This window comes from Pelodiscus sinensis, chromosome 4 (assembly GCF_052426305.1).
Source record: "Pelodiscus sinensis isolate ZL-2025 chromosome 4, ASM5242630v1, whole genome shotgun sequence".
Taxonomy (NCBI): domain Eukaryota; kingdom Metazoa; phylum Chordata; order Testudines; family Trionychidae; genus Pelodiscus; species Pelodiscus sinensis.
The window spans coordinates 2,643,239-2,668,433 of record NC_143055.1 but is presented as its reverse complement, the minus strand read 5'-3'; the positions used below and the strand labels follow the sequence as shown (position 1 = coordinate 2,668,433).

The 25,195-nt window shown below is 60.6% G+C and overlaps 1 protein-coding gene across 1 annotated transcript in view; it reads left to right on the top strand.

Moving 5' to 3' along the window:
• The first annotated feature begins 10,101 nt into the window (after positions 1-10,101).
• Positions 10,102-25,195, top strand: part of HSPA12B (heat shock protein family A (Hsp70) member 12B) — a 53,173-nt gene continuing 38,079 nt past the window's right edge. The window contains exon 1 of the mRNA XM_089777719.1: positions 10,102-10,870. Coding sequence (XP_089633845.1) covers positions 10,349-10,870 — 522 coding nt within the window. The 5' untranslated portion in view covers positions 10,102-10,348. The remainder of the gene's footprint in view (positions 10,871-25,195) is intronic.

Sequence of the window (25,195 nt, the reverse complement as noted above, 5' to 3'; positions counted from 1 at the left end):
CCCGGTAGCACTCAGCGGGCATGATATTGTAAAAGAGCCCTGGTACGACACGCGCTGCCTTAATAGCTACACCGCGTCCCGGCAGGCAGCCGGCAGAGCCTTGTACCTCCCCGGCTCACGAGCCCCGGAGCCTAAAGCTCTGTGACAGCGACACGAGGAGCAATAACGCACGGCTGCTCAGCCAGTCTCCCGGCATTTAGCCCTCTCCGTCTCCCCTCGCCCCGCAGCGCCGCGGCGCCTGCGGCAAGCGCAGCCGGGCATGTTCGGCCGAACAGGAGCACGGGGTCTGAAAGCGCCAACGGAGGGCAGCTGTCAAGGCGATGAGCCGGTGTCTCAGACACGAGTCTCGCCTTCGGGCCTTGCTAATGCGCCGGAGGCTGCTATGGAGCCCGAAGTATTTTAATAACGATCCAGTTAGCTTTGCTCCTGCTACGCCCGGTGCTTCGGGCCACTTTTCCTTATGCCTGCCCCCCACCTCTTTTTTTTCTTCAAAAAGTAAGTAAGTCTCTGGCTGTCCAGGGTGTGGAGAAAAGCTTAGAAACGGGAACCTCAAAGGCTCCATCACCAAGAGGTAAAGATTATCTTCCAAATAATTAGCTTCCAAATCTCATGATTTTTTTAAGCCAATCTCATGATTTCCAAGGGCCCGACTCAGAAAGGGCCTGGGAAAAAATTCAGTTTCCATTTCTTGGTCTTGTTAGTTTCACTTCTTGGTTAGCCCGCAAGGGCTAAACTTAGTCTTGGCGGTTTGTAGTTTTGTGCAGTGTTGACGGTTCATCTCGCTGTTTGTTTTTCAGCATTTTTCATCTATTTCAATGTGCGCAGTTGCAGGAAATGCTGGGGGCAGGGAAGGGAATAATCTAATGCCAGTAGAGGTTAGGAGTCCAAAGTAAAATCTTTATAAAGTGGGAAAACACTTGTCGGCAGCCTGTGTAAGAACAGGCGCATACTGACATATATCAACAAGGTGCCAGTCCACCTGTAACAAGCTGAGCTTAAAAGTCCTCAGTTGCGGCATTTGGAGTCTAGCGAGGTTTTTCAAGCAGCATTTTTCTTACTTTGCCCGTCTGCCCATTTTGGTTCATTATCGATGGAAAATCTTTTGTCATTTTGTGCGGGTCCCGTGAAATTGACGGTTCCCGATGCAATTTGATTCCTTCCTCCCCTGGTTACAGTATTGGATGCGATCCCAGGGGTAGCTGAGTGGGGCTTGTCTGGGCAGGTGACTTTATGCCCCCTCTGTTCTCTGGAGGTTCCGCATTGGCTGGGGGCAACGGACCAGCACAGGGTGGGTCAAGGGCTGTGCGCTCTGTCCTGTCTCTGCCGGCATCCTCCACACAACGCCGGAGGAGCAGGTGGCTGCCCAAAGCTGGTTGGATCCAAAGATCAAGACGATGTGTCTGAGATTCTGCTACCGCAGGGGAAGGTTTAAACAGGGGCCTGAAAACCAAACTCCCAGCTTAGGTCCTGGCTGTGGAAAGGGGTCGGGAAAGCTAGCCCGGAGCCTGCTCTCGGAGTTGGTGGCTCTGGAGGGATCTCTCTGATTGGCACCCCATGGCAGACCTCACTCCACATAGGGACCAGGTCCACCCAGGGCTCTGGGGGTTCGCTCGGGGCTTTCGGCTGTTCCGACTCCAGCTGGCCGCCGGGTGTGGCTGACCAGGGGTAAGATGATCCTTTTGCATTGGGGACAGCAGGCAAAAGGGAGCGTGGAACATCTCGGTGCCCTGCGTGAGGCCACGCTCAGTGACCAGGCCACCAGCAGGGCTTGGGGCCGGAGTACACGGCACGGGCTGCGGTGGGTCAAGCAATGGGCAGAGGTTTTCATAGACCCCCAGGGCTGGAAGAGACCTCAGGAGTCATCGAGTCCAGCCCCCTGCCCAGAGCAGGACCAACCCAACTCAATCCTCCCAGCCAGGGCTTTGTCAATCCAGGACTTAAACACCCCTAGGGATGGAGATTCCACCCCCTCCCTAGGGAACCCATTCCAGCGCTTCCCCACCCGCCTAGGGAAATCGTTTGTCCTAATATCCAACCTAGACCTCCCCCACTGCAACCTGAGCCCATTGCTCCTCGTTCTGCATCTGCCCCCACTGAGAACAGCCTCTCTCCAGCCTCTTGGAACCTTGAAGGCTGCTCCCAAATCCCCCCTCGCTCTTCTCCTCTGCAGACTAAACAACCCCAACTCCCTCAGCCTCTCCTCATAGGTCATGAGCTCCAGCCCCCTTTCATTGCCCTCCCCTGGACCCTCTCCAATGCGTCCACATCCTTTCTGTAGTGGGGGGCCCAGAACTGGACACAATACTCCAGATGTGGCCTCAGCAGCACCGAATAAAGGGGAATAATCACTTCTCTGGATCTGCTGGCCATGCCCCTCCTAATGCAGCCCAATATGCCGTTAGCCTTCTTGGCTACAAGGGCGCCTGTTGACTCATCTCCAGCTTCTCATCCCCTGCAATCCCCAGGCCCTGTTCTGCTGAACTGCTGCTTAGCCTGTCGGTCCCCAGCCTGTCGCACGGCTTGGGCTTTGAGTGCACACGGAGATGGTTAGGCACCTGACTCCCTTCAAGGATCTGGGGCCAAGGGACTTGCCCAAGGGGATAGCCAGGCTTTGTGGCAGAGCAGGGGATTGTGCCTCAGTTTCCAAGCCGGCACTGGAACCAGGAAGTTAAGGGACCCTGCTTCCTTAACAGATCTCCAGGGAAGGGTAGTTTGCAAACATGCTGGTACAAGTTCCCTGCAGGCGTTTGTTCCTGGGCAAGCAGGCTTACGGCCAGCCCTCAATGAGTTCAAATCCTGCAGGGAGCCTCCCCAGAGCCTCCTGGGCACCACTGCTCCTGCCGTTCCAGCAGGTGCAAAAAATGAACAAGTGGGGTTTCGCAGGGGTCTGTTCTGGGACCGGCTCTGTTCAATATCTTCATCAGTGATTTAGATGTTGGCGTCGAGAGGTCGCTTATTAAGTTTGCAGATGATCCCAAGCTGGGAGGGGTTGCGACTGATCTGGAGGATAGAGTCATAATTCAAAATGATCTGCACAAATTGGAGAAATGGTCAGAGGTAAACAGGATGATGTTTAATAAGGACAAATGCAAAGTGCTCCACTTAGGAAGGAACAATCCGTGTCACACACACAGAATGGGAAGCGACTGTCTGGGAAGGAGTACGGCAGAAAGGAATCTAGGGGTTATAGTGGACCACAAGCTGAATAGGAGTCATCAGTGTGATGCTGTTGCAAAAAAAGCAAACATGATTCTGGGAGGTATTAACAGGAGTGTTGTGAGCAAGACACGAGAAGTCATTCTTCTGCTCTGCTCTGCGCTGGTTAGGCCTCAGTTGGAGTATTGTGTCCAGTTCTGGGCACCGCATTTCAAAAAAGATGTGGAGAAATTGGAGAGGGTACAGAGAAGAGCAACGAGAATGATGAAAGGTCTAGAGAACATGAGCTAGGAGAGAAGACTGAAAGAACTGGGCGTGTTCAGTTTGGAAAAGAGAAGATTGAGGGGGACATGAGAGCAGTTTTCAGGTATCTAAAAGGGTGTCATAAGGAGGAGGGAGAAAAATGGTTCTTGGCCTCTGAGGATAGAACAAGAAGCAATGGGCTTAAACTGCAGCAAGGGAGGTTTAGGTTGGACATTAGGGAAAACTTCCTGCCTGTCCGGGTGGTTAAACACTGGAATGAATTGCCTGGGGGGTTGTGGAATCCCCATCTCTGGAGATATGTCAGAGCAGGTTGGACACACCAGGGCTGATGTGCTGGACAGACATCTCTCAGGGATGGTCCAGAGGGTGCTTGGCCCTGCCGTGAGGGTGGGGGGCTGGACTCAGTGACCTCTCAAGGTCCCTTCCAGCCCTAGTGTTCTAGGATTCAGTGAATAAAGACCCTGTTTTGTCCCTCCTGGGATGTGGCTGGTGCAGGCAGGCCCCTTCCTTCTCTCTGTGGGCCCGTCTCTCAGCTCTGCCCCACGGCTGCCTGGTGCAGCGAACGGAGTCCGGTGTGAGGGGCGGGTTGGGTCCGATGGGGACTGGTCCCTTCCACTGCGGATTGTCTTCGGGGCAGGGCCCAGCCTGGGGGCTGGGTTTGTACAGCGCCTAGCGTCAGGGCGCCCCGCCCCGCCAGCGGAGCTCTGAGCCGCTGCTGCAACATTAACACTAATGAACAGCAATAACGAAGGCGGCTCCCCACCAGCGGTGGGCAAAAGGGCCTCCGTGGGCTGGATCCGGCCCCCAGAGGCCCTGCCAGTCCCCCGCCCCCAGGCCAGTCAGATCCTAGGGACAGGAGAGCTCGCGGGGCGTAGAGTCTGCTCTGGCAGTTGACTCTACGCGCCGCACGCCGGGGGGCAGGAAGTGAGAGACTTTGTGCTCTCGCCCGCCCCTAGGCCCTGATTGGCCTGATGGAGAGGGGTGGGGGAAATATGCGAAGTCTCCTCCCACCGCCAGGGGCAAGAGCACCTAGAGGGAACTGCCAGCTGTTCTGAACAGCTGGCGGTTCTCTCTGCCAGGGTGCAGGGGGACAAAGACTTCACCCCCCAGCCCAATCAGGGTGTGTAGACGGGGAAGCACGGAAGCATCCTGGCCCCGCCCCTTCTGCCCGAGACCCCGCCCCTTCCACCCAAGATCCCGCCCCTTCCGGGCGGCCAATTAAAAAATTTCTGACGCAGCCTCCAGTCAAAAATGATTGCCCACCCTGGCTCCAGACGATAGCTAGAGAGAGGGTTTGGAGCACTGCATGGGCTCCCAGGCATGTTAGCCTCCTTCTCCTGGGGGAAACTGAGGCAGCACGTCGTTTAGATGACTGGCCCGAGGGAGCCTAGCTGGGAATGGAGCCCAGCCAGGGAAGGACATGCCAGCCCTTTGCCTCAGTCACTTTGTGGGGACACAACGCGGCGTCTCTGTCCTGGACACAGCAGTGGCCGGTGGCGCCGGGGGCTTCACTTCCCAGGGCAGGGTTACCGTCGGGATGTCTGTCAAAAGGGCGGTGGGTGTAACAGGCCGCCCTGCCCTTGACGGGCCCAGGGGCCAGGCCGCTCTGCCTGCTCCCCGTCCAGGCTGTGGGATTTAACAAGAGCCAAGCAGGCGAGTGGGGTGGGGGAGAGGACCCCGCCTGCCCTGTGTGAGGCGAGGGGCTGGCTGGCTGTCAGGCCTGGGCTCACCAGAGGCCGGGGGCCAGCTTGGAGGCCGGCAGTCGCTGCCTGGCATCTCTCTCTTTGCGGACGGGGGCTGCAGGCCGAGCCAGAGCGGCTACAGAAAGACCCTTGTTTTGGCGTTGCTGGGGCTAGGACAGAGGCTCTGTGTGACCGTGGAAGGGGCTGAATACCTCCAAGCGGTTTGGCTGGGGGGCCCCTGTCATGTCTGGCGGGAGCAGGCTGAAGCATGTTGTGGGGAAACTGAGGCAGACGGGCAGCCCTGCAGGGTCTCCCCACGAGCAGGCGCTGCAGCTGGAGGAGTCTGGTACAGTCGGTGATTATCCAGCGCTGGAGCAGCCAGGTGCCACCCCATCCAAGCGAGTGGGCGTGTGCCCGGTCCCCCAGGCCCAGGGGTCCGAATCGCCAGGCAGTGGCCCAGGCAGCCGGATGCTGTTTGAGTGGCTCCCGGCTCCTGGTTGTGGTGCTCCCCTGGCAGGGGCCGGAGCCGGGAGTCCTGTCAATCACCGCGGCTGCCAGGCAACGCGGGGACCCCAAGCCCTTTGCTGTATTTTTAATTCAAAGCCTCAGACAACTCTGGAGGGAAGGCTAGTCCCAGCCCCGCCCCTTTCGCCCCAGGCCCCACCCCTCCTGGGGGGCGGAGCCAGCCCCTGAGCATGCACCGTGGCTGGCTGGGAGCGCTCAATGGGTGCTCCTGGGGCACCCACAGAGTCAGCCCCCGTGCGTCCCAGCAAGGCTCAGAGCCACCCCCCTGTGTCCATTGAGCGCCGGCCCGTCCGGTGTGGGAGAGAGCAGCGCCGACCCACGGAACCGATGTCTGCTCGATGGAGCGCTCTGTCCCCCTCTAGTGGCGGCCCGGCCAGCGGGCGATCGGTGAGCCCGCGACAGCGCTGGCAAGCAGGGGCGTGTCTTTGCGCTCAGGCAGGAGAGGCGGGCGACGGCCGAGGTCTGTCGGCATGACGGAAAGCAGCGAAAACAACAGCTGCTGCTATGTGACGGGGTGTCTAATGGCAAACACGCGTGTGCAGCCGTGCTGGGCTCGCTGGAATCGCTCCCCCCTCCGGGAGTGGTCACAAGCAAAAATGAAGAATTCCGGCAGCTCAGAGACCAGGCATCTGCTCTGTGGTCGGTGAACCGCCTGAGATCACGGAAAAGCTTCCAGCAGCCTGAGATTCACCCTGGAGGAGTCGAGCTATTCCAAGGACCCAGACACGTGAGATTTCAGCCAAACACAAACCACGTTGGTTGCTCCAGCTCCTGGAGGAACTGCGCACCATGGGAGATCTTGATGGGGCCATACCATGGTTCCAGCACCGGGAAAACATGATTGTGCGGAAGGATACAAGACAAAAACCCATTAATCAAAAACTGAGTCACAGCACCGTCCAGTGACAGCCGCCACATCTGTGCGATAAACCTGTGGAACTCACCACTGCAGGATTTTATTAGAATTCAGAAGAAGGGGTCACCAAATGAAATGAATAAGTAGCAGGGTTTTTTCTTCACATTGCACACAGTCAACCTGTGGAACTCCTTGCCAGAGGATGGTGTGAAGGCCAGGACATTAACAGGGTTCAAAAAAGTACTAGGCAGACAGGACACCGGGCGGCAAGGGCCTTTGGGCTGACCCAGGCTGGCCACTCTGATGTTCTTAAGAGAATTTGACAGGTGAATCAGAGCAGCAGCTGCAGTAACCGGTTCAGGGAAGACAAGACTAGGACCATGGAGGGGCCTTTCAGGGCATGAGGGTGGCGACACTAGTTTGAACTAGGGTGGCTAATGTTGTCATTCGAACTCGCAGATGAAGCCCAGGATTTAAATATCCCGGCCTTTATTTGCATGTTCCCAGGCGCCGCCATTTTTAAATGCCCGGCAGTTCGGACTCCCTGCCCGCGGCGACACGCGGCCCGGGCTAGGTCGTTCGGACGAAAGCCCCTAATTGGGACTCGCGTCCCCCCCCTGCAGTGAGTGTAGACACCCCTGCGCTCCGAACAGCCAGGGCCAGGCAGGAAACGTCCTTCTCTGCGGGGGGCGGTGCCCGGCGATCCAGGGCTGGGGAGAGGCCTCGCACTTCGCCCTGGGGGGGGGGGGGCTGGCTAAAGTCCGAGGCAGGACCCAAGGACGCGGCATTTCTGAGCAGCTTCCTTCTGCCAGCTGGGAGGCAGGGCGTGCGGTTCCCTCCATGTGCCCCTCTCCCGCACGGCCCCTCCCCACCCCGCCCGGCTTCTCCCCCCGCACGGCCCCTCCCCATCCCGCACAGCCCCTCTCCCGCACGGCCCCTCCCCACCCCACACAGCCCCTCTCCCGCACGGCCCCTCCCCACCCCGCACAGCCCCTCCCCACCCCGCACAGCCCCTCTCCCGCACGGCCCCTCCCCACCCCGCACAGCCCCTCTCCCGCACGGCCCCTCTCCCCACAAAGCCTCTCCCCCCCCTGCACAGCCCCTCTCCCGCACGGCCCCTCCCCACCCCGCCCGGCTTCCCCTCCCCCACAGCCCTCCCCCCCCTGCACAGCCCCTCTCCCGCACGGCCCCTCCCCACCCCGCCCGGCTTCTCCCCCCGCACGGCCCCTCCCCATCCCGCACAGCCCCTCTCCCGCACGGCCCCTCCCCACCCCACACAGCCCCTCTCCCGCACGGCCCCTCCCCACCCCGCACAGCCCCTCCCCACCCCGCACAGCCCCTCTCCCGCACGGCCCCTCCCCACCCCGCACAGCCCCTCTCCCGCACGGCCCCTCTCCCCACAAAGCCTCTCCCCCCCCCTGCACAGCCCCTCTCCCGCACGGCCCCTCCCCACCCCGCCCGGCTTCTCCCCCCGCACGGCCCCTCTCCCCACAAAGCCTCTCCCCCCCCTGCACAGCCCCTCTCCCGCACGGCCCCTCCCCACCCCGCCCGGCTTCTCCCCCCGCACGGCCCCTCTCCCGCACGGCCCCTCCCCACTGCACGGCCCCTCTCCCCACAAAGCCTCTCCCCCCCCCCGCACAGCCCCTCTCCCGCACGGCCCCTCCCCACCCCGCACGGCCCCTCTCCCGCACAAAGCCTCTCCCCCCCCCTCCCAACCCCGCACAGCCACTCCCCCCCCCCGGCCCCTCCCCACCCCGCCCGGCCCCCCCCCGCACGGCCCCTCCCCACCCCGCACAGCCCCTCTCCCGCACGGCCCCTCCCCACCCCGCACAGCCCCTCTCCCGCACGGCCCCTCCCCACCCCGCACAGCCCCTCTCCCACACGGCCCCTCCCCACTTCGCACGGCCCCTCTCCCCACAAAGCTCTCCCCCCTCCCCCCCCCCCCCCCTCCCCTCTCCCCGCACCCCCTCCCCAGCCAGCCCCTCCCCGCCCCCCCCCGCCAGCCCCTCTCCCCGGCCCCTCCCCACCCCCCCGCTTCTCCCCCCCGCCCCTTCTCCCCCTGCACGGCTCCTCCCTCCCCCCCCCCCGGCCCCTTCTCCCCCTGCACGGCCCCTCTCCCCACAAAGCCTCTCCCCCCCCCCCACGCACAGCCCCTCTCCCGCACGGCCCCTCCCCACCCTGCCCGCCCCTCTCCCCACAGCCCCTCTCCCCACAAAGACCCCTCTTCCCCCCCCCTCTCCCCATGGCCCCCCTCCCCACATCCCCCCCCCCCCCCCGGCCCCTCTCCCCACAAAGCCTCTCCCCCCCCCCCCTCCCCACAAAGCCTCTCCCCACCCCGCACGGCCCCTCCCCCTGCATGGCCTCTCCCCCCCGCACATCCCTCTCCCCCAAAAAGGCTCCTCTCCTCGCACAGCCCCTCCCCACCCTGCATGACCCCTCCCCCCTCCCCCCCCCCCCCCCCGTGTCCTCTCCCTGCCTCCGCACGGCCCTTCTCCCCCAAAATGGCCCCTCTCCCCGCACGGCTCCTCTCTCCACACAGCCTCCCCCTCGCCCCCACACAGCCCCTTTCTCCCAAAACAGCCGCTCTCCCCAGAATGGCCCCTCTCCCCACTGCACAGCTCCTCCCCTCAGCATGACCCCCTCCCCCACATGGCCCCTCTCTGAGTTCATTTGCCTTCCCAGACAGAACTCCGGATGGGCCGGTTCAGCAAATATTTAGCGGCCTGTCACTCCTGCCGCGGCGCTTGAGGAGGGAACCGGGGGGGGGGGGATTCATGCACACCCGGCTCTGGTTTTGAAGTCTCCGCCTGGGGAGCGGCGCTCGAGGAGGGAACCGGGGGGGGGGGGTTCATGCACACCCGGCTCTGGTTTTGAGGTCTCTGCCTGGGGAGCTGCGCTCGAGGAGGGAACCGGGGGGGGGGGGGGTTCATGGACACCCGGCTCTGGTTTTGAGGTCTCTGCCTGGGGAGCTGCGCTCGAGGAGGGAACCGGGGGGGGGGGGGTTCATGCACACCCGGCTCTGGTTTTGAGGTCTCTGCCTGGGGAGCTGCGCTCGAGGAGGGAACCGGGGGGGGGGGGTTCATGGACACCCGGCTCTGGTTTTGAGGTCTCCGCCTGGGGAGCGGCGCTCGAGGAGGGAACCGGGGGGGGGGGTTCATGCACACCCGGCTCTGGTTTTGAAGTCTCTGCCTGGGGAGTGGCGCTCGAGGAGGGAACCGGGGGGGGGGGGGTTCATGCACACCCGGCTCTGGTTTTGAGGTCTCCGCCTGGGGAGCGGCGCTCGAGGAGGGAACCGGGGGGGGGGGTTCATGCACACCCGGCTCTGGTTTTGAGGTCTCCGCCTGGGGAGCGGCGCTCGAGGAGGGAACCGGGGGGGGGGGGGGGGGGTTCATGCACACCCGGCTCTGGTTTTGAGGTCTCCGCCTGGGGAACGGCGCTCCATGTTCTCTTCGTTAGTGTGTCATGCCGCATGCCGGCCGGGTAATGCTTTCCAGACGCACAGCCCGCTCTGGCTTGGACCTGGGACAGGCGGCGGGGCAGGGGGGCGGGTTAACGTACCACCGCACCGAAACACGAGAGTGCTAATGTGAACCTTCTGCAGCAAGCCGACGTCAGCTGCTCCCGGCCGAGGCGGCTGCAACGCTGCCTTCGGCCTCGCCACGCAAGGCCCCATCGCCGGCCCGGGGAAGAGCTGCTGTTTGGTTCATGGGACCGGATCTGAGTGTGGAAGCAGCTTCCATCTCCCCCGGGTTTGGTGGGACGGGAGTTGCCCTGAAAATCTTTCCATTGGCATCTTCCAGGCCAGCAGGACACTTGGCCAGGCTACATCTAGGCGGCCGGCTCCTTTCGGAAGAAGCTTTTCCGGATGAGATCTTCCAAAAAAAAGTCTTCCAAAAGACAGTGTCCATGCTGCCCACACGCATCGAAAAAGCCATCTGCGTTCTCGACAGCGTCCACACTGAACGGACGCTCGCGTGTCGGCTGTGGTTGCTCTGTGCGGAGAGGCCAGCACAGCACCTCGGCTTTTTCCTCTTTCCTCTTCTTCCGAAAGAACTCCCTCTTCCCGTCCACACAGGCCGGGTTGCGACAGAGCTCTTTCGGAAAAAGGCTTCTTGCTCGTGGAATGAGGATTGCCCCCGCCGGAAATACCCCGCTGTCCTTCCGATGTCCTTGCGGAAGAACGCGACTGCGGCGTGGACGTAACTCCAGTTTTGTCGGAAACACGGCGGCTTTTCCGACACGGCTCTATCGTGTAGACATGCCCCGGCTGCAGACCGGAGAGACCAGGCGGGCAAGGGGGTGTCTGTCACCGGACCGCCTGCTGGAGGCAAGCCGCCGGCTTCCGCCCGCGCGGCGCAAGGGACTCGGGTGCCCAGCGAAGCACAAGGTGAACGTGGCCAATTAGCTAAGGGGTGAGCGCCGACTCGGGGGCCGTTCGGGCTGCAGTGGCCTGTGAGCGCCCCTGTGGTCATCGCGCAAAAGGGAGCCAGTTAGGGGGTGACAGAGCTGTGCTGGGCATACCCCCAGGGCCTCCTCCTGGCCGTGGATTGCCCAGCCGCGCTGGGAGTGCAAGGCCCGGGGGCACGCCTTTCCAAAGGCGCAGGGGGCCGTGAGGGCGAGGTGCCCAGCCATGAGGGGGAGGGTTCCCATTGTCCTGTGCGGGCTCACTCGAGAGCGCAGGGCACGTCTGGTTTCCCCTGGGGCATTTTGCACGAGGGGCCCCGTGTGCTGCGAGGGGCATGTGTAAGACGGGCCCTAGGACCTTGGCCAGGGTGTTGGAGGGGGTGTCGATCACTGTTGCGGCGCTGCTGTGGCTGCAGGGTCCGGGTGTGTGGGGCGCTCGTTCTCATAACGAGCTTCGTGAGGCCGAGGGGGTGTTTGGAGGCCAGACGAGGGGCTCACGACATTGCACAGAACCGTAGATCACTAGGCCTGGAAGGGACCTCGCGAGGTCATCCAGTCCGGTCCCCCGCCCTCACGGCAGGACCAGGCACCCTCTAGGTTAGGGCTACTCGACTTTGGAAGCCCCCGGGGCCGTAATGATACCCACAGCACATGCCGGGGGCTGCAACTTAAGTGTGGTTGCATATATGCAAATACATGCACCTAGCTTATTGCACACGGACGGGCATGAATACAAAGATTAGGACAAGGCTACACAACACACAGGCCCCATTTCAGTCAGTTCTGCTGCTATTAATAAAATGCAACAGCTACCCGTATGACAGCCCTTTGAATGAGCGATGGCAGTCCAGGAATTGAACGACTAAGGGTACGTCTAAACTACATGGCTCCGTCGATGGAGCCATGTAGATTTGTTGTTTTGGCAAAGGTAAATGAAGCCGCGATTTAAATAATCGCGGCTTCATTTACATTTAAATGGCTGCCGCGCTGAGCCGACCAACAGCTGATCAGCTGTTTGTCGGCTCGCGCGCTAGTCTGGACGCTCTCCTGTCGACATCAAAGCCCTTTGTCGGAAGCCCCGGTAAACCTCATCCCACGAGGAATAACGGGGCTGCCGACAAAGGGCTTTGATGTCGGCAGGGGAGCTGTGACGGCGCGTTGGGGGTGCCCCGTCTCCTGCTCCCCGAAATGGCACAAACAGACTCCACCAGCCAGTAGAATTGAGGGTGGTTTATTGCTCCTCCAGGATACAGCATAGCACAGATGTGATCTGGTTACAGGAACTGGGGCTAAGAGGCCTCAGTGCCCCCTTTGAGATGGGGGGATCCCAGCCCCCTCCCCAGTTCCTTCTCCCCTGCTTTCCAGCCAGGAACTCACTCACTCCCCTCCAGCCCTGCCCCCCAGCCAGGGCAGCATCCACCTTCCTTTGTTCCTCTCCATGGGGGGTCAGCTGGCCAAACCAGTTGGGATACCCTCTTTGCATAGTGACTCACCGCTTGTCTGCTCGGTGGTGCTACAGACAGCAGCCAGAGAGTTAGCAGGTTCCCCCCCACTACATCACAGGAGCGTCCAGACTAGCGCGCTGAGCGGACAAACAGCTGATCAGCTGTTAATCGGCTCAGCACGGCAGCCATGTAAATGTAAATGAAGCCGCGATCATTTAAATCGCGGCTTCATTTGCCTTTGCCTATGTGTCTAATCTACATGCCTCTGCCGACAGAGGCTTGTAGTCTAGACACAGCCTGAGAGAAGACACATCTCAAGAGAAGAGCATTACACTGACTCGCCGCTGTGGAGCGTGGCCCCAGTGGAGGCCACGTTCAAAGGATCCCGCCCGTGGGCCACATGTTGAGCCCCACGTAAACCCAAACTGCCCCGCGGGGCCGCAAACAAACGGGCTACAGGCTGCATGTGGCCTACGGGCCGCGTAAGGAATACCCCGGTCTAGCCCATCCCTGGCAGGTGTGTCCAACCTGCTCTTCAATATCCCCAGGTGTGACAGCGCGTTGGGGGTCCCCCGTGTCCTGCACCCCGAAATGGCACAAACAGACCGCACCAGCCGGTGGAGTAGAGGAAGTTTATTGCCTCTCCAGGATATAGCACAGCACAGATGTAGTCTGGTCACAGAGCTGGGCTAGGATGCCTCAGGCCCCCTTGAGTTGGGGGGAGACTGGGCCCCTAAACTCCAGCTCCTCTCCCTAGGCTGTCTCCTCCATGCTCCCCGACAGCCACCAACCAACTAACTAACTTCCAGCCCTGCCCCCCAGCCAGGGCAGCATCCACCTTCCTTTGTTCCTCTCCATGGGGGGTGTCTGGCCACTGGTTCAACAAGTTTGGCCTTACCTCTGCCTAGTGAGGTTTTCCCTGCTGGGTCTTGCTCCAGACAGCAGGAGTCACCACAGCCCAGCAAGTACCCCCACTACGTCACACCAGGGATGGAGATTCCACAACCCCCCTGGGCAATTTATTCCAGTGTTTCACCACCCTGACAGGCAGGAAGTTTTTCCTAATGTCCAACCTAAACCTCCCTTGCTGCAGTTTAAGCCCCTTGCTCCTTGTCCTATCATCAGAGGCCAAGGGGAACAATTCTTCTCCCACCCCCTTGTAACGCCCTTTTAGTGCGGGTCTCCCTTTTAGGTATTGCAGGATGGGGGCCCCATGGAGTATGGGCTGTAGCTGACGATACCCCATTGAGTTCCAGTGGGGGATGGGAGGTGATGACGGGAGCTGGGTGGTCCGAAGGGGGGTTATTTCTGCAACAAAGCAGGTTCTCTCAGGGTCTTTACGCCTGTTCCATGATGTGATTTGCTTCTCTAACCCACACACCTAATGTGGTTCCTGAGCATTGCAAGTGGTACCTAGACCACAGCAACAGTTAAGACCAAGAGCCCTCGACAGCAGGGGCTGGGAGCCAGCTGGCTTTTAGCTCAGAGGATAGAGGCTCCTATACTCCACTTCAGGGGTCCCAGGTTCAAATCCACCTGCTGGTGGTTACACTTATCTGGTGGAGCACCCTTGCCGGGTATTGAATTCGGTGACCTCCTAGGTCTCTTCCAACCCTCTGATTCTATAAGGGCAGTTGGATTGCTCCTCAGTTTCTTACGCCAAGGACCAGTTGTTGGTGAGCGTGGCATGGACTGAGTGGGTGGGGTCTCAGAGCACAGCTCAATAGGCGTTCGGCCGTGCCATGAGACCAACCACTGCTGGCCACCCTCTTGGCAGGCTCGGCCAAGGACAGGATGGGTCTAAGTGGCTCAGCCTCAATCCAGAAAGGGGTCCCTTGGGAACAGGGTTCAGAATCTCCCAACCCAGCGTCCCTGCCACTGGTCAGGCTGTTCCGGCTCCTTTGTTCCAGAGCTCCCCAGGGCTGTCCGGGAAATGATTCCTTTTTTTCTTTTTCCTGATAACAGTTTGGAGGTTTCCTTGAAAATCTGGAAACCACAAACCCTTTCCGTGTTTGGCAACGGCCACCTTTCCCTTTCAGAGCCCAGAACTTCATCGGGTTCGTTTTTCTTGCTTTGGCCCAAGCCCCAAATTCTTGTGAAAAAATTGATTTTTTTTCTGGTTACAAAAATTTCTGTGGAAGACACACAAAGACCGTTTTCAATTGTGCAGTGTGTCGGGGAAAAGTTTCCCAGCCAGCTCCGGAGCCATCCGTGGACACGCACATTGCAAACACACCCATCACACCACAAGGTTAGTGTCTAGAAACCGCATCTGAGTGGCCAGGGTGCAAGTCATCCCTCTCGCGGTCCCTGATCCACAGAGGAATCTGCTAAAACTAGTAGCCAATGGCTTGATCCTTCTGTTAGTTCCACGGACTTACGAGGTTAGGACTATATCAGGGTTTAAAAGAGAACTAGATACATTCAGGGAGGTTAAGTCCATTAATGGCTATTAGCCAGGATGGGTAAGGAATAGTGTCCCCAGCTTCTGTTTGTCAGAGGGTGGAGATGGATGGCAGGAGAGAGATGGCTTGATCATTACCTGTTTGATTCACTCCCACTGGGACACCTGGCACTGGCCACTGTTGGCAGACAGGATACTGAGCTGGATGGACCATTGGAGTCCGCGGGGTCGGCCGAGGGACCTGTCAGTTGTGACGTTTTGGTTGCGGTGTTCTTGTCGCTGTATTGATCCCTGGATATGAGCGAGAGGGGAGGGGAGGCGATATATTTATTGTACCCACTTCTGCTGGTGAAACAGACAAGCTTTCGGGCTACACGGGGTTCTGTGGGCGTGTCTACACAGCACGGTTATTTTGGAATAACAGGCGGCTTATTCCGACTTCTGGAAAGCTCATTCTACGAAATAAGGCGTGTGTCGACGCTCCGCAGCTGCTATTTCGAAATAGCCCCTCCCGGGGCCATCCTAAGTTATTCTTCCTGGGACTCTAAATCGAGCTAATACATCTGTGTTAGGGAAGCCTCCCTCGGACTCATTTTGAGGCTTCCCTGCACCGTAGACGTGCTATTTCGAAATAAGCAATTTCAGAAGAACAATTCCGGAATCGTTTATTCTGGAATAACTGTGCAGCGTAGCCGTTACCTTGTGAGACCAGCCATTTGTATTCCAATGACGTTAACGCGACTCTACCGGGAGGCAGTTAAACCATCGGCCCACAGGCTGCGGAGGATTCGCCGTCCCTAGAAAGCGATCGCTGACGCTGTTGTCCTGCCGTGCTGTGCGGTCCCTCGCCCCGCCTCCAAGCAACGCGCGCTACAAAACAAACGTGTGCTGGATTATATCAAAATGAAGGTGGACGGCATCACTGAACGGAGCCCCGCTCACCCCTCGCCCCAGATTGCTCACGTCTGACGCCTTAATAACAATCCAGATGTTGGCCTCTGGAACTGAGCGCTGAAGAGAGCCGGCTCCCGCCATTATAGGCTCGTTAATCACTCGCTGTCAGCGTACCTCGCTCCCGCTGCCCGTCCAAGCGGTGCTATGGCCCCCCGGGGCCTGTTACAGCTGTGCACTGTTGGACCGAATATTCTTGCAGCATCTTGTGCTGGCTGGAAAACAGGGAAATGATCATAAGAACACAAGAACAGCCAGGCTGGGTCAGACCAAAGGTCCATCTATCCCAGTGTCCGGTCTGCACACAGTGGCGAAGCCAGGTGCCCCAGAGAGCGTGAACTGAACAGGGAATGATCAAGCGATCTCTCTCCTGCCATCCATCTCCACCCTCTGACAAACAGAGGCTGGGGACACCATTCCTTATCCAGACTGCCTAATAGCCTACATAGACTTAACCTCCATGAATTTATCTAGTTCTCTTTTAAACCCTGTTACAGTCCGAGCCTTCACAACCTCCTCAGGCAAGGAGTTCCGCAGGTTGACTGTGCGCTGTGTGAAGAAGAACGTCATTTTATTTGTTTTGAAGTTTGAAGAAGAACTTCCTTTTATTGGTTTCAAAATGGCTTTGGATGGTTCCAAGCGGGGTCTGTTTCATCAGATTTAAAACGGGCCCTTTCCCCCCTTGGCTTTGCCAGATTATTTTTAATAGGAACGGTCACTGACCGTTTTCACGTGGGGAAAAGCAGGGTTTCTTGCTCTGAACTGGTCTCTCGATAAACGACATATTTTGAGGACTGTTTGGATACAGATTTTGCCTTAAAATGCCAGGGACATTTTTGTGAACAAGCAGAAACTTTTGACAAAGCCAACAAAGCTTCGGCACCGATGTGGTGCCACCGTCTGCTCCTGTGGTCCTTTGGATGCTGCGTACAGCTGTTCTTGGAGGATGCAAAAGCACTTTACACATGTAAAGCCTCCCTCTGGCCTTGTAATATAGATAAACGCAGGATACGCGCATTAATTGACAGCTGGGCAAACAGAGGCACAGAGAAGTGAAGTGCCTTGACCAAGGTGACACAGTGAGTGAGTGGCGGAGCTGGAAATAGCCCCCCCCACCTCCCCCCACGCAGTCCTGATTTCCCTGTCCGGGAGATAACCTCTCCACAATTCTGTGCCCAGTTTTTGAACTGTGACCGGTCAGGCGTCTCTGTTTCTGCGTGTGGCCGGCGCTTCCCAGCAAGTCAGCCTGGGGAACGTAGCTGAGGCCTGCGTCTGTTCAGAGCCCTTCCCGGCTTGGATCGACGCCCGGCAGCTGCACCCATTGTGGCCTGGCCGGTGTGTTGATCCTGCAGGGGAAGAGGTGGGGCCGGGGAAGGAAGTTGGCATCATGCTGCTGAGGCCGGGGACAATAGCCACTCAGAGTGTCCCAGGGAGATTAAAGGTCCTGGAAGCAGGAGTGGAGGGAGGAGGCAGGTTTAGCAATCCTTTCCTGGGGAAGTCAGGAGAGTGTGTGTGTGTGTGTCTGTGTGCGTGTCTCTGTGTGTGTGTGTGTGTGTGTGTGTGTCTGTGTGCGTGTCTCTGTGTGTGTGTGCGTGTGTGTGCACGCATATGCGTGTGTGTGTTCGTGTGTGTGCATGGATGTCCGCGTGCATGTATGTGCATGCGTACTCACGTGCGCGTGCGCGCATATGCACATCTGTACGTACATGTGTGTGCATATGTGTGCGCGCATGCAAGTGCGTGTATGTGTTCACGTGTGCGCGTGCATGTCCGCGTGCATGTATGTGCGTGCGTGCTCACGTGTGCGTGTGCGCATATGCACATCTTTACGTACATGTGTGTGCATATGTGTGTGCGCATGCAAGTGCGTGTATGTGTTCGCGTGGGCGCGTGCATGTCCGTGTGCATGTATGTGTGTGGGTGCACATATGCACATCTGTGCGTACGTGTGTGTGCATATGTGTGTGCGTACACGTGTCTGCGCACGTGCATGTGTGCGTGCGCATGTGTGTGCATATGTGCTCGCGTTTGTGCATGTGTATGTGAGTGTGTGTGGAGGGCACTGGGCAGCATGTGAGTGGTGTGTGTGGTGTGTGGCTATAGAAGGGGGCAATTTATGGGGCTGCCTGGGGATTGAATTATAGGGGAGCGGCAGGGGCCTGTGGTCCCTCCCTGGCTGGCGCTCTGGGCGTGTACCGTGCCGCAGCCGGGAGCAGGTCTCCTGGCCCCAGGAAACCAACCGATCCGGGAGCCTCGTCCCCTCGCTGGTCGCTAAAACCGGCTGCGTGAGGCCAGCTGCCTGCGTCTAGACCCCCGACGGCCTGGGCTGAGCGTGGGTGCCCCCCCAGTGCTGCACCTGTCGTGTGCTAGAGCAGGGGGCTAGACTTGACCTCCCGAGGTCTCTGCCAGCTCTGTGATTCCATGAACCCATGTCTCTGCCTGGACTGGAATCTCATTTCCAGCCACCGCGTGGCCTCCCCCGCTTCAGGCAGTGGACACAGCCCTGCGTGTGTGGACGCCTGCGTGTGTGTGGACGCCTGCGTGTGTGTGGACGCCCGTGTGTGTGGACGCCCGTGTGTGTGTGGCACAGAGAAGGGTTAGGAGGACATGGGCCGAAGAGGAGGTAGTGTCTGTTTTGGGGGGGCTGCATGTGCAGTGTGGGTAGGACTGGGAGCGTGTGACGCGCACACGTGTGTGATCACGCAGGCCCTGTGCGGGCGGGCGCTGGTGTGAGCTCCTGCCGGGGGCCCACGGCTGAGTGGGCGGCGGGGGTGGATGCAGCGTTCGAGCGCGTCAGCCGCTGGGCTGGCCGTCCGGCTGAGCATGAATCGTTTCCTGCAGAGCAGACGCCAGGGAGGGCCTGGCCCTGGCTCCGTCCTGGCCGACGGACCCCGGCACCCCCAAGTCATCCCCGTCTGGGGCTGCTTGTGGGTCCCTGGCGTGCAGCCCATGGGAGGGTCCCAGCTCCGTCCGGCGCCCACAGCACAAGAGCTTCCCCGTAACGGAGCCTTCGGCCTCAGCCCCGTGGGGAGCGAAGCGCTGAACGGGCCACCCAGAGAGAGGTGCTGGGGTGGGACGGCGGGGGAGGGGAGAGGGTTCCCTTCCACCACCGAAAATGGGAGAGGAGAGTGAGCCCCGGAGGGTCCAAGAGGCGTGTGCTGGAGACGAGCCCTCCGAAGGGCGCGCCCGCCCTCGCTTCCTTCACCTGCCGGAAGGGGCCCGACGTAACCCACAGGCGTTCGGCCGAGACGGCACACCCCATTCGCTAGAGGAGCCGGCTGCACAGCCATGGCCCCGAGGCTCAGGCCAGTGGCCAAGGAACGGCTGAATTTCGTAAGTTTGCCCATCTCTCCTGGGCAGAGGATCACACCTCTCCCGGGCAGAGGATCACACCTCTCCTGCCCCGCAGATCACACCTCTCCCATCCAGCAGGTCACACCTCTCCAGTCCGGCGAATCACACCTCTCCCATCCGGCGAATCACACCTCTCCCAGGCAGCGGATCACACCTCTCCTGTCCCGCAGATCACACCTCTCCCATCCAGCAGGTCACACCTCTCCTGTCCGACGAATCACACCTCTCCCATCCGGCGGATCACACCTCTCCCATCCAGCGGATCACACCTCTCCCAGGCAGCGGATCACACCTTGTCTGGAGGATCACACCTCTCAGTGCCAAGGCAGCCACCTTAGGCAGACGGGGGCGTGTTCTCTCCCCTTCTGCCTCTGCGTGGCTGGACAAAGCAGCCTAGAAGGAAGTCATTGGAGGGAGTTTGGCGACCGGAAAAGAATGGGAGCATGTGCGCTGGGAGAAGGAGGCTGATGGAGAGACACACTAGCAATTAATAAGCAGCCCTCCCAGGGTGCTTTTCATCCACTGTACAACAGGGGGCAGTCTTGTAATTCTTCTTTTGCAGATCAGGAAACTGAGGCACAGAGACCTCTGCCGAACAGAGGGGCCCGGGTGGCATCTTAAAAGTCTTGGGCTGACCTTACTCTTGCGTTGTGCTTGCCAACCCGGGGTCTTCCCCCAGACGCTGCTATCCAAACCCACACCAGGAGTGCTTTGCCAGTCACCAAAATGCAGCCACCTCTGGGGAGGAGCCTGGCAGCTGGTTAGTACCATGCAGCAACACCGCGCAGCCATATGGATCTAAATGAGTGCGGGGGAGTATAAGGCAAGTCCCATTACGCTGTCAGAAGGGGCTTTCACAGGGCGGAGAATCACCCCTCGGCCTATTTTTAAAGCACGTTTGCCCAGCGGGGAACAAACTTCTAATGTGGCTCCGCAAGAAACGCCCGTAGCCAAAATCTTACAAATGAGGAGGAGCCTTGCAAACATGGCTCTAATCCTCCCCACCCCGGGCATGACGGCCGCCGTCCTGTCAATGCCTGGCGCTGGCTATTTGTCGCAGTTCAGCCGAAGTCCACTGTTATAAACACTGGGCTCTATTGTGAGACAGGAAGAGACAGCGCCCGGCTCCGGCAGGGCGTGTTCCAGGGTGCGCTCTGTGTGCTGGCTTTGAAAAAAGCGGGGAGCCTGGCAAACAAAAATATCCGCTGCTGGGCACGGCCCCGGGCAGGCGGGGAGCAGGGGCTTCCGGCTCGCTCGGATCGGGGCTCGCAATTCACGCACACGTCTCGGGCGGGTGGGCAGCATTTGGAATTTCAGGCCCAGCTGGGCCTTGGTCGCTGGGCCCAGAAGCGGAGCCCCTGGCGGCCCTGTCATTGTGTCCAAGGGCTTCCCCAAAATGCAGCCCGGCTCCACAGACACACGAGCACTGCTAATCCGAGACGCTCTGGGGCTAGGCAGGGGGCAGCGGGGGGTATTTATTGATGATTTGGGCAGAATGTTCCCAGCCAGCGAGCGCTCCTGAGTAGCCTTGTGGCGCTCACATAAGGCTTGTGAGTCAGGCAGCAAACCCGGCTGATCAGGCAGCAGTTCTGCAGAAAAGGGCCTGGGGATTGCAGGGGATGAGAAGCTGGATATGAGTCAACAGGCGCCCTTGTAGCCAAGAAGGCGAATGGCATATTAGGGGGCATTAGGAGGAGCATTGTCAGCAGATCCAGAGATGTCATCATTCCCCTTTATTCGGCTCTGGGGAGGGCACATCTGGAGTATTCTGTCCAATTCTGGGCCCCCCACTGCAGAAAGGATGTGGACGCATTGGAGAGGGTCCAGTGGAGGGCGACCAGAATGATTCGGGGGCTGGAGCACATGACCTACGAGGAGAGGCTGAGGGAGTTGGGTCTGTTTAGTCTGCAGAAGAGAAGAGTGAGGGGGGATTTGAGAGCAGCCTGCAACTCCCTGAAGGGGGGTTCCAAAGAGGCTGGAGAGAGGCTGTTCTCAGTGGGGGCAGATGCAGAACGAGGAGCAATGGGCTCAAGTTGCAGCGGGGGAGGTCCAGGTTGGATATTAGGGAAAACGATTTCCCTAGGTGGGTGGGGAAGCGCTGGGCTGGGTTCCCTAGGGAGGGGGTGGAATCTCCATCCCTAGAGGTGTTTAAGTCCCGGTTTGACCAAGCCCTGGCTGGGAGGGTTGAGTTGGGTTGGTCCTGCTCTGGGCCGGGGGCTGGACTCCATGACTCCTGAGGTCTCTTCCGGCCCTGGGGTTCTAGGACTTTTATTTATTTATTATTCACCACCCCACACCCTGCCATTGCTGCCCGGCAGAGCTGCCCATCGTAGTACCAGGGGGAGCGGTGCCCTTCTCGCAGCAAGGGGTCAGTCATCCAACCCAGGTGGCAGCCCCGCCCGCCCCAGGGGCACCTGGCGTTGGCCACTGTGGGCAGACAGGATACTGGGCTGGATGGGCCTTTGGTCTGACCCAGGCTGGCCGCTCTTAGGTTCCTATGATGGATGGACAGATGGCAGGACGGAGGGATGGATGAAAGGACGAACGGAGGGATGGAGGGATGGATAGAAGGATAGAAGGATGGAGGGATGGATGGAAGAACAGGCAGATGGATGGAGGGATGGAAGGAAGGAAGGACAGTCAGTTGGAAGGAAGGACGGAGGGACGGAAGGACAGGGGGATGGACGGAGGGATGGACGGAAGGACTGAGGGACGAATGGAGGGATGGATGGACAGACGGTCGGACGGGCAGATGGAAGGAAGGACGGAGGAACGGAAGGACAGAGGGATGGATGGAAGGACTGAGGGACGAATGGAAGGATGGAGGGATGGATGGACAGACGGACGGACGGGCAGATGGAAGGAAGGACGGAGGGACGGAAGGACAGAGGGACAAATGGAAGGATGGAGGGATGGAAGGACAGACGGACGGACGGGCAGATGGACGGACGGACAGATGGAAGGAAGGACGTCTACTCTGGACCCTCGGTCTCTCCCTCATTCTCCAGCATCCCCGTCTCCCCGCCGCCCCGGCCCCGTGGACGCGCTGGGAGCCCCTCTCTGCCCAGCAGCCTGAGCAGGGTCCCCCGACGGGGAGGGACCGAGATTGCCAGGGGGCTCTCAGCCGCCAGCGGCCTCCTGTACCAGGGGCTGCGGGAGGCCCCGGCGTGGGCCAAGCGGGGAGCTTAGGTTTCCGTCCCTCCAGACGGCTGGCCCAGCCCCCTCCCGCTCCCCTCTGCAGCTGGAATTGCAATTTGAAACACTGCCTGGGCTGGGCCGGGTTAGGGTGGAGGAAGGGCCGCTGGGAGGCCGGAGGAAGCCATAAAGAAAGGCGGCCGTGCAGCTGGGCGGGCTGTCGGGGGAGAGCGCACGGGGCCAGGCTTAGACCTGCCGGGCATGACCGGCCGCTGGGAGAAGGGGGGCTGCGGAGACACAGGCAGATCCCTGGGCGGGGCGGGGGACTTCGCGGGGGGGCTCTGGCAGGGGGCCAGCCGTGCACGGCAGAGCGGCACAGCTGGATCTAACGGCGCCAGCGGCTCAGACAGGCGGGATCCAAGCTCCGGACCTCAGAGGTGAGCAACGCCGGGCCCACCGTGAGCCCCGGGGAGGAGGGTTGGGGGGGACCTGGCAGGAGTGGGGAGAGATGGGGAAGGGCCCAGGTAGTATTGAACAGAGAGAGCTTTAAACACAGGCAGCCCGGACTGGGCAGGGGGCCTGTAATGGGGGGGCAGGACCGTGGAGTGAGCCCAGAAGGGGAGCCGGGGTTCGTGGGGCTGCCGACCAGGAGGCCGCCTTGCTGGGCTTAGCCTGCCTCGGGCCTGTGCCCCCGTACGGTGTGGCCCTGCCGGTTACCTGCCCTGGCAAAGCGAGGGGAGTCCTGCAGACGCCACACAGCACCCGCAGCCGGCGTTCGGCACCGGGAATCGGTGGAGCGGGAGACCCCCGTCTCTTCCCACGGCACCCGCCGCAGCCCGGCTCGCTCGCCACGGCCCGTGGGAAAGCGGCCTGCTTGCGGGCGACACCACCCGATTCCCCTGCTGCGGTCACACGGGGGCCGGGGCGTTCCCACCCTGCGGCCGGGCCATCGCTCCAGCCGGGGAGCCGTTCCACGCCTGCAGGCCCCCGAGCGCCTCCCCTTCGCCTTGCACGGGGCCGGCGGGCACGGGGGCAAGCCGGGGGAGAAGCCACCTGACCAAGCCCGTGTGCCGAGCGGACAGAAAGTAAGAAGCAGAGCCCAGGAGTTCTGGCTCCCGGTTCCTGGCTTGCTATGTGCGCTCGGCCCAGCTGCCCTCGCCTATCGGCCACACCCAGCTCTGGCTTCCCTCTTGGAGCTGGTTCCTTTCCCTCGCTGCTTTCCAAGCGAGTGGAAATACTACAGAGCCCGAGGAAATGTCGCTCCTTAACCATTCGCAACCTGATCCAAAGCTGCCAGGGCTGGAGGCCTCTCCGGCGGCTCCCCTCGCCCTGGGCTCATTGGGGGAAGTGTGTGGAGTTCTCCCGCGCTGAGTTACCCTCCCCCGGGTGCACGCAGCCCCGTGGCCAAGCCCAGCTGGCGTGGCCATGGCCTCCCTTGTGCGCCCCAGGCCTTGGCAGGACTTGTGGGGGCGGCAGCTTTGTGCTGCAGGGAGCTAAGTCGCTCGGCCAGATCGGTGGGAGAACGGCTGTTTGTGGGCAGGTGTGTGTCTGTGTGTGTGCTGGGCCGGGCGGGTGCGTACGGGCGGTGGCGTGGCTTGGGGGAGGGTGACAACACGGGCTGTGTGGAGGGCATCATGGGTGGGCGTGGGTGTGGATGTGCCCTCTCAGTTTTTCCCATCCATGCGCAGAATACATTTTATTCAGTGCACCGAGGCCTGGGTGGATGTGCACCACCCGGAGAAACACAGGCTGGAGGCACGCTGGGTGGTATTTGAAGCTCTCCTGGGTGACCACCCAAGCGCCCAGTGCATGCTGGGCGTGTGTGGACAGGGGGGTGCGTGGTGAGGGCTGTGCAAGGATGTGTCGCTGTGTAGCTGATTGTGCGTGGGGGAGACACGGTGTGTGTGTGTCACGGATGCCCCTGTGTGGCACAGCAGGGAGCCCTCCCTAGTAAGCAGCACGGCAGCGGATGGAGAGACCTTCCTTTACCCCACACAGTTAACCGACCCTTGCGGACAACACCCCGCTCCCCCCTTGGGAGGCGCCTGCGTGGCCCCCACGTGGCGGGGCACTTGAGGCGTGGCTGCGCTTACTAGCCAGGTGAGCGCTGCCGGCCCCGGAACAAGCTGCTGCAAAGGGGGAGCGGGTTTCCGTTCATTTCAGCCTCTCGGCCCTGATCCCGCAGCCTCCTCGGGTCTCTGCTCCAGGCAGCCTCTGCTGGAGACATGAAACCCACCCCTGGGGCCAGGGAAGGGAGCAGACGCAGGAAGGGCCCTGTAGTGCTGGAAGACACCCCCAAGTCCCACCCGGGTGTTTCCCGGAGCCGTATCCTCCTCCTTGCTGGGGCCGTGCGGTGATGCCCGCAGGGGGCTGCAGCTGCAACCCCTCTCTTGCCAGTGCAGGGCTCCCCAGTTTGCTTTGCTCCCAGGCAGCAGGAGGCGTGACCACCGGGCCAGGGGGAAACTCGGCATCGCTTCTTGCCCCATCCTTGCGTCCCGCTCCTAGCCAGCCCTGGCCCTGCTCGGGGATTTCGGGAGATCTGCGAGGATCTCGGGTGTCCCCTCCGTGGGACAGCCAGCCCGGCACGATGGCTGTCCCAGGCAGCGTTCCCATGAGACCGGAAGGGGAGAGAGGACTTGAAACCCCCTTGTGTCCCCTGAGACAGGTGGCCCCGTACGGGCCTCAGAAGCAGAAAAAACGTCCTGCATGCAGAGACCTGACCCTGGTGCCTCCCCTCTGGGAGCTGGGAACAGGGCCAGGTTCCAGCCATCCCGGCCGCTCCGCGCTGGCGAGGGAGATCTACCCAGGGGGCTGTTTTCTCTCCCTTGGAGGTGCCCGCCGGAGCCGTGTGAAAAGCTCCGGTGGCGTGGGAGAGCTCCGTGCTCACTGGCCCGGCCTGGCCTGCTGCCGAGCGCAGTGGGGGGTGGGGGGGCACACGCCAAGGCCATCCCAAGAATGCGCATGGAAAGCATCACTCTGCAGAAAAGCCGCAGAAGCAAGAAACCGGCAGGAGTTGGGA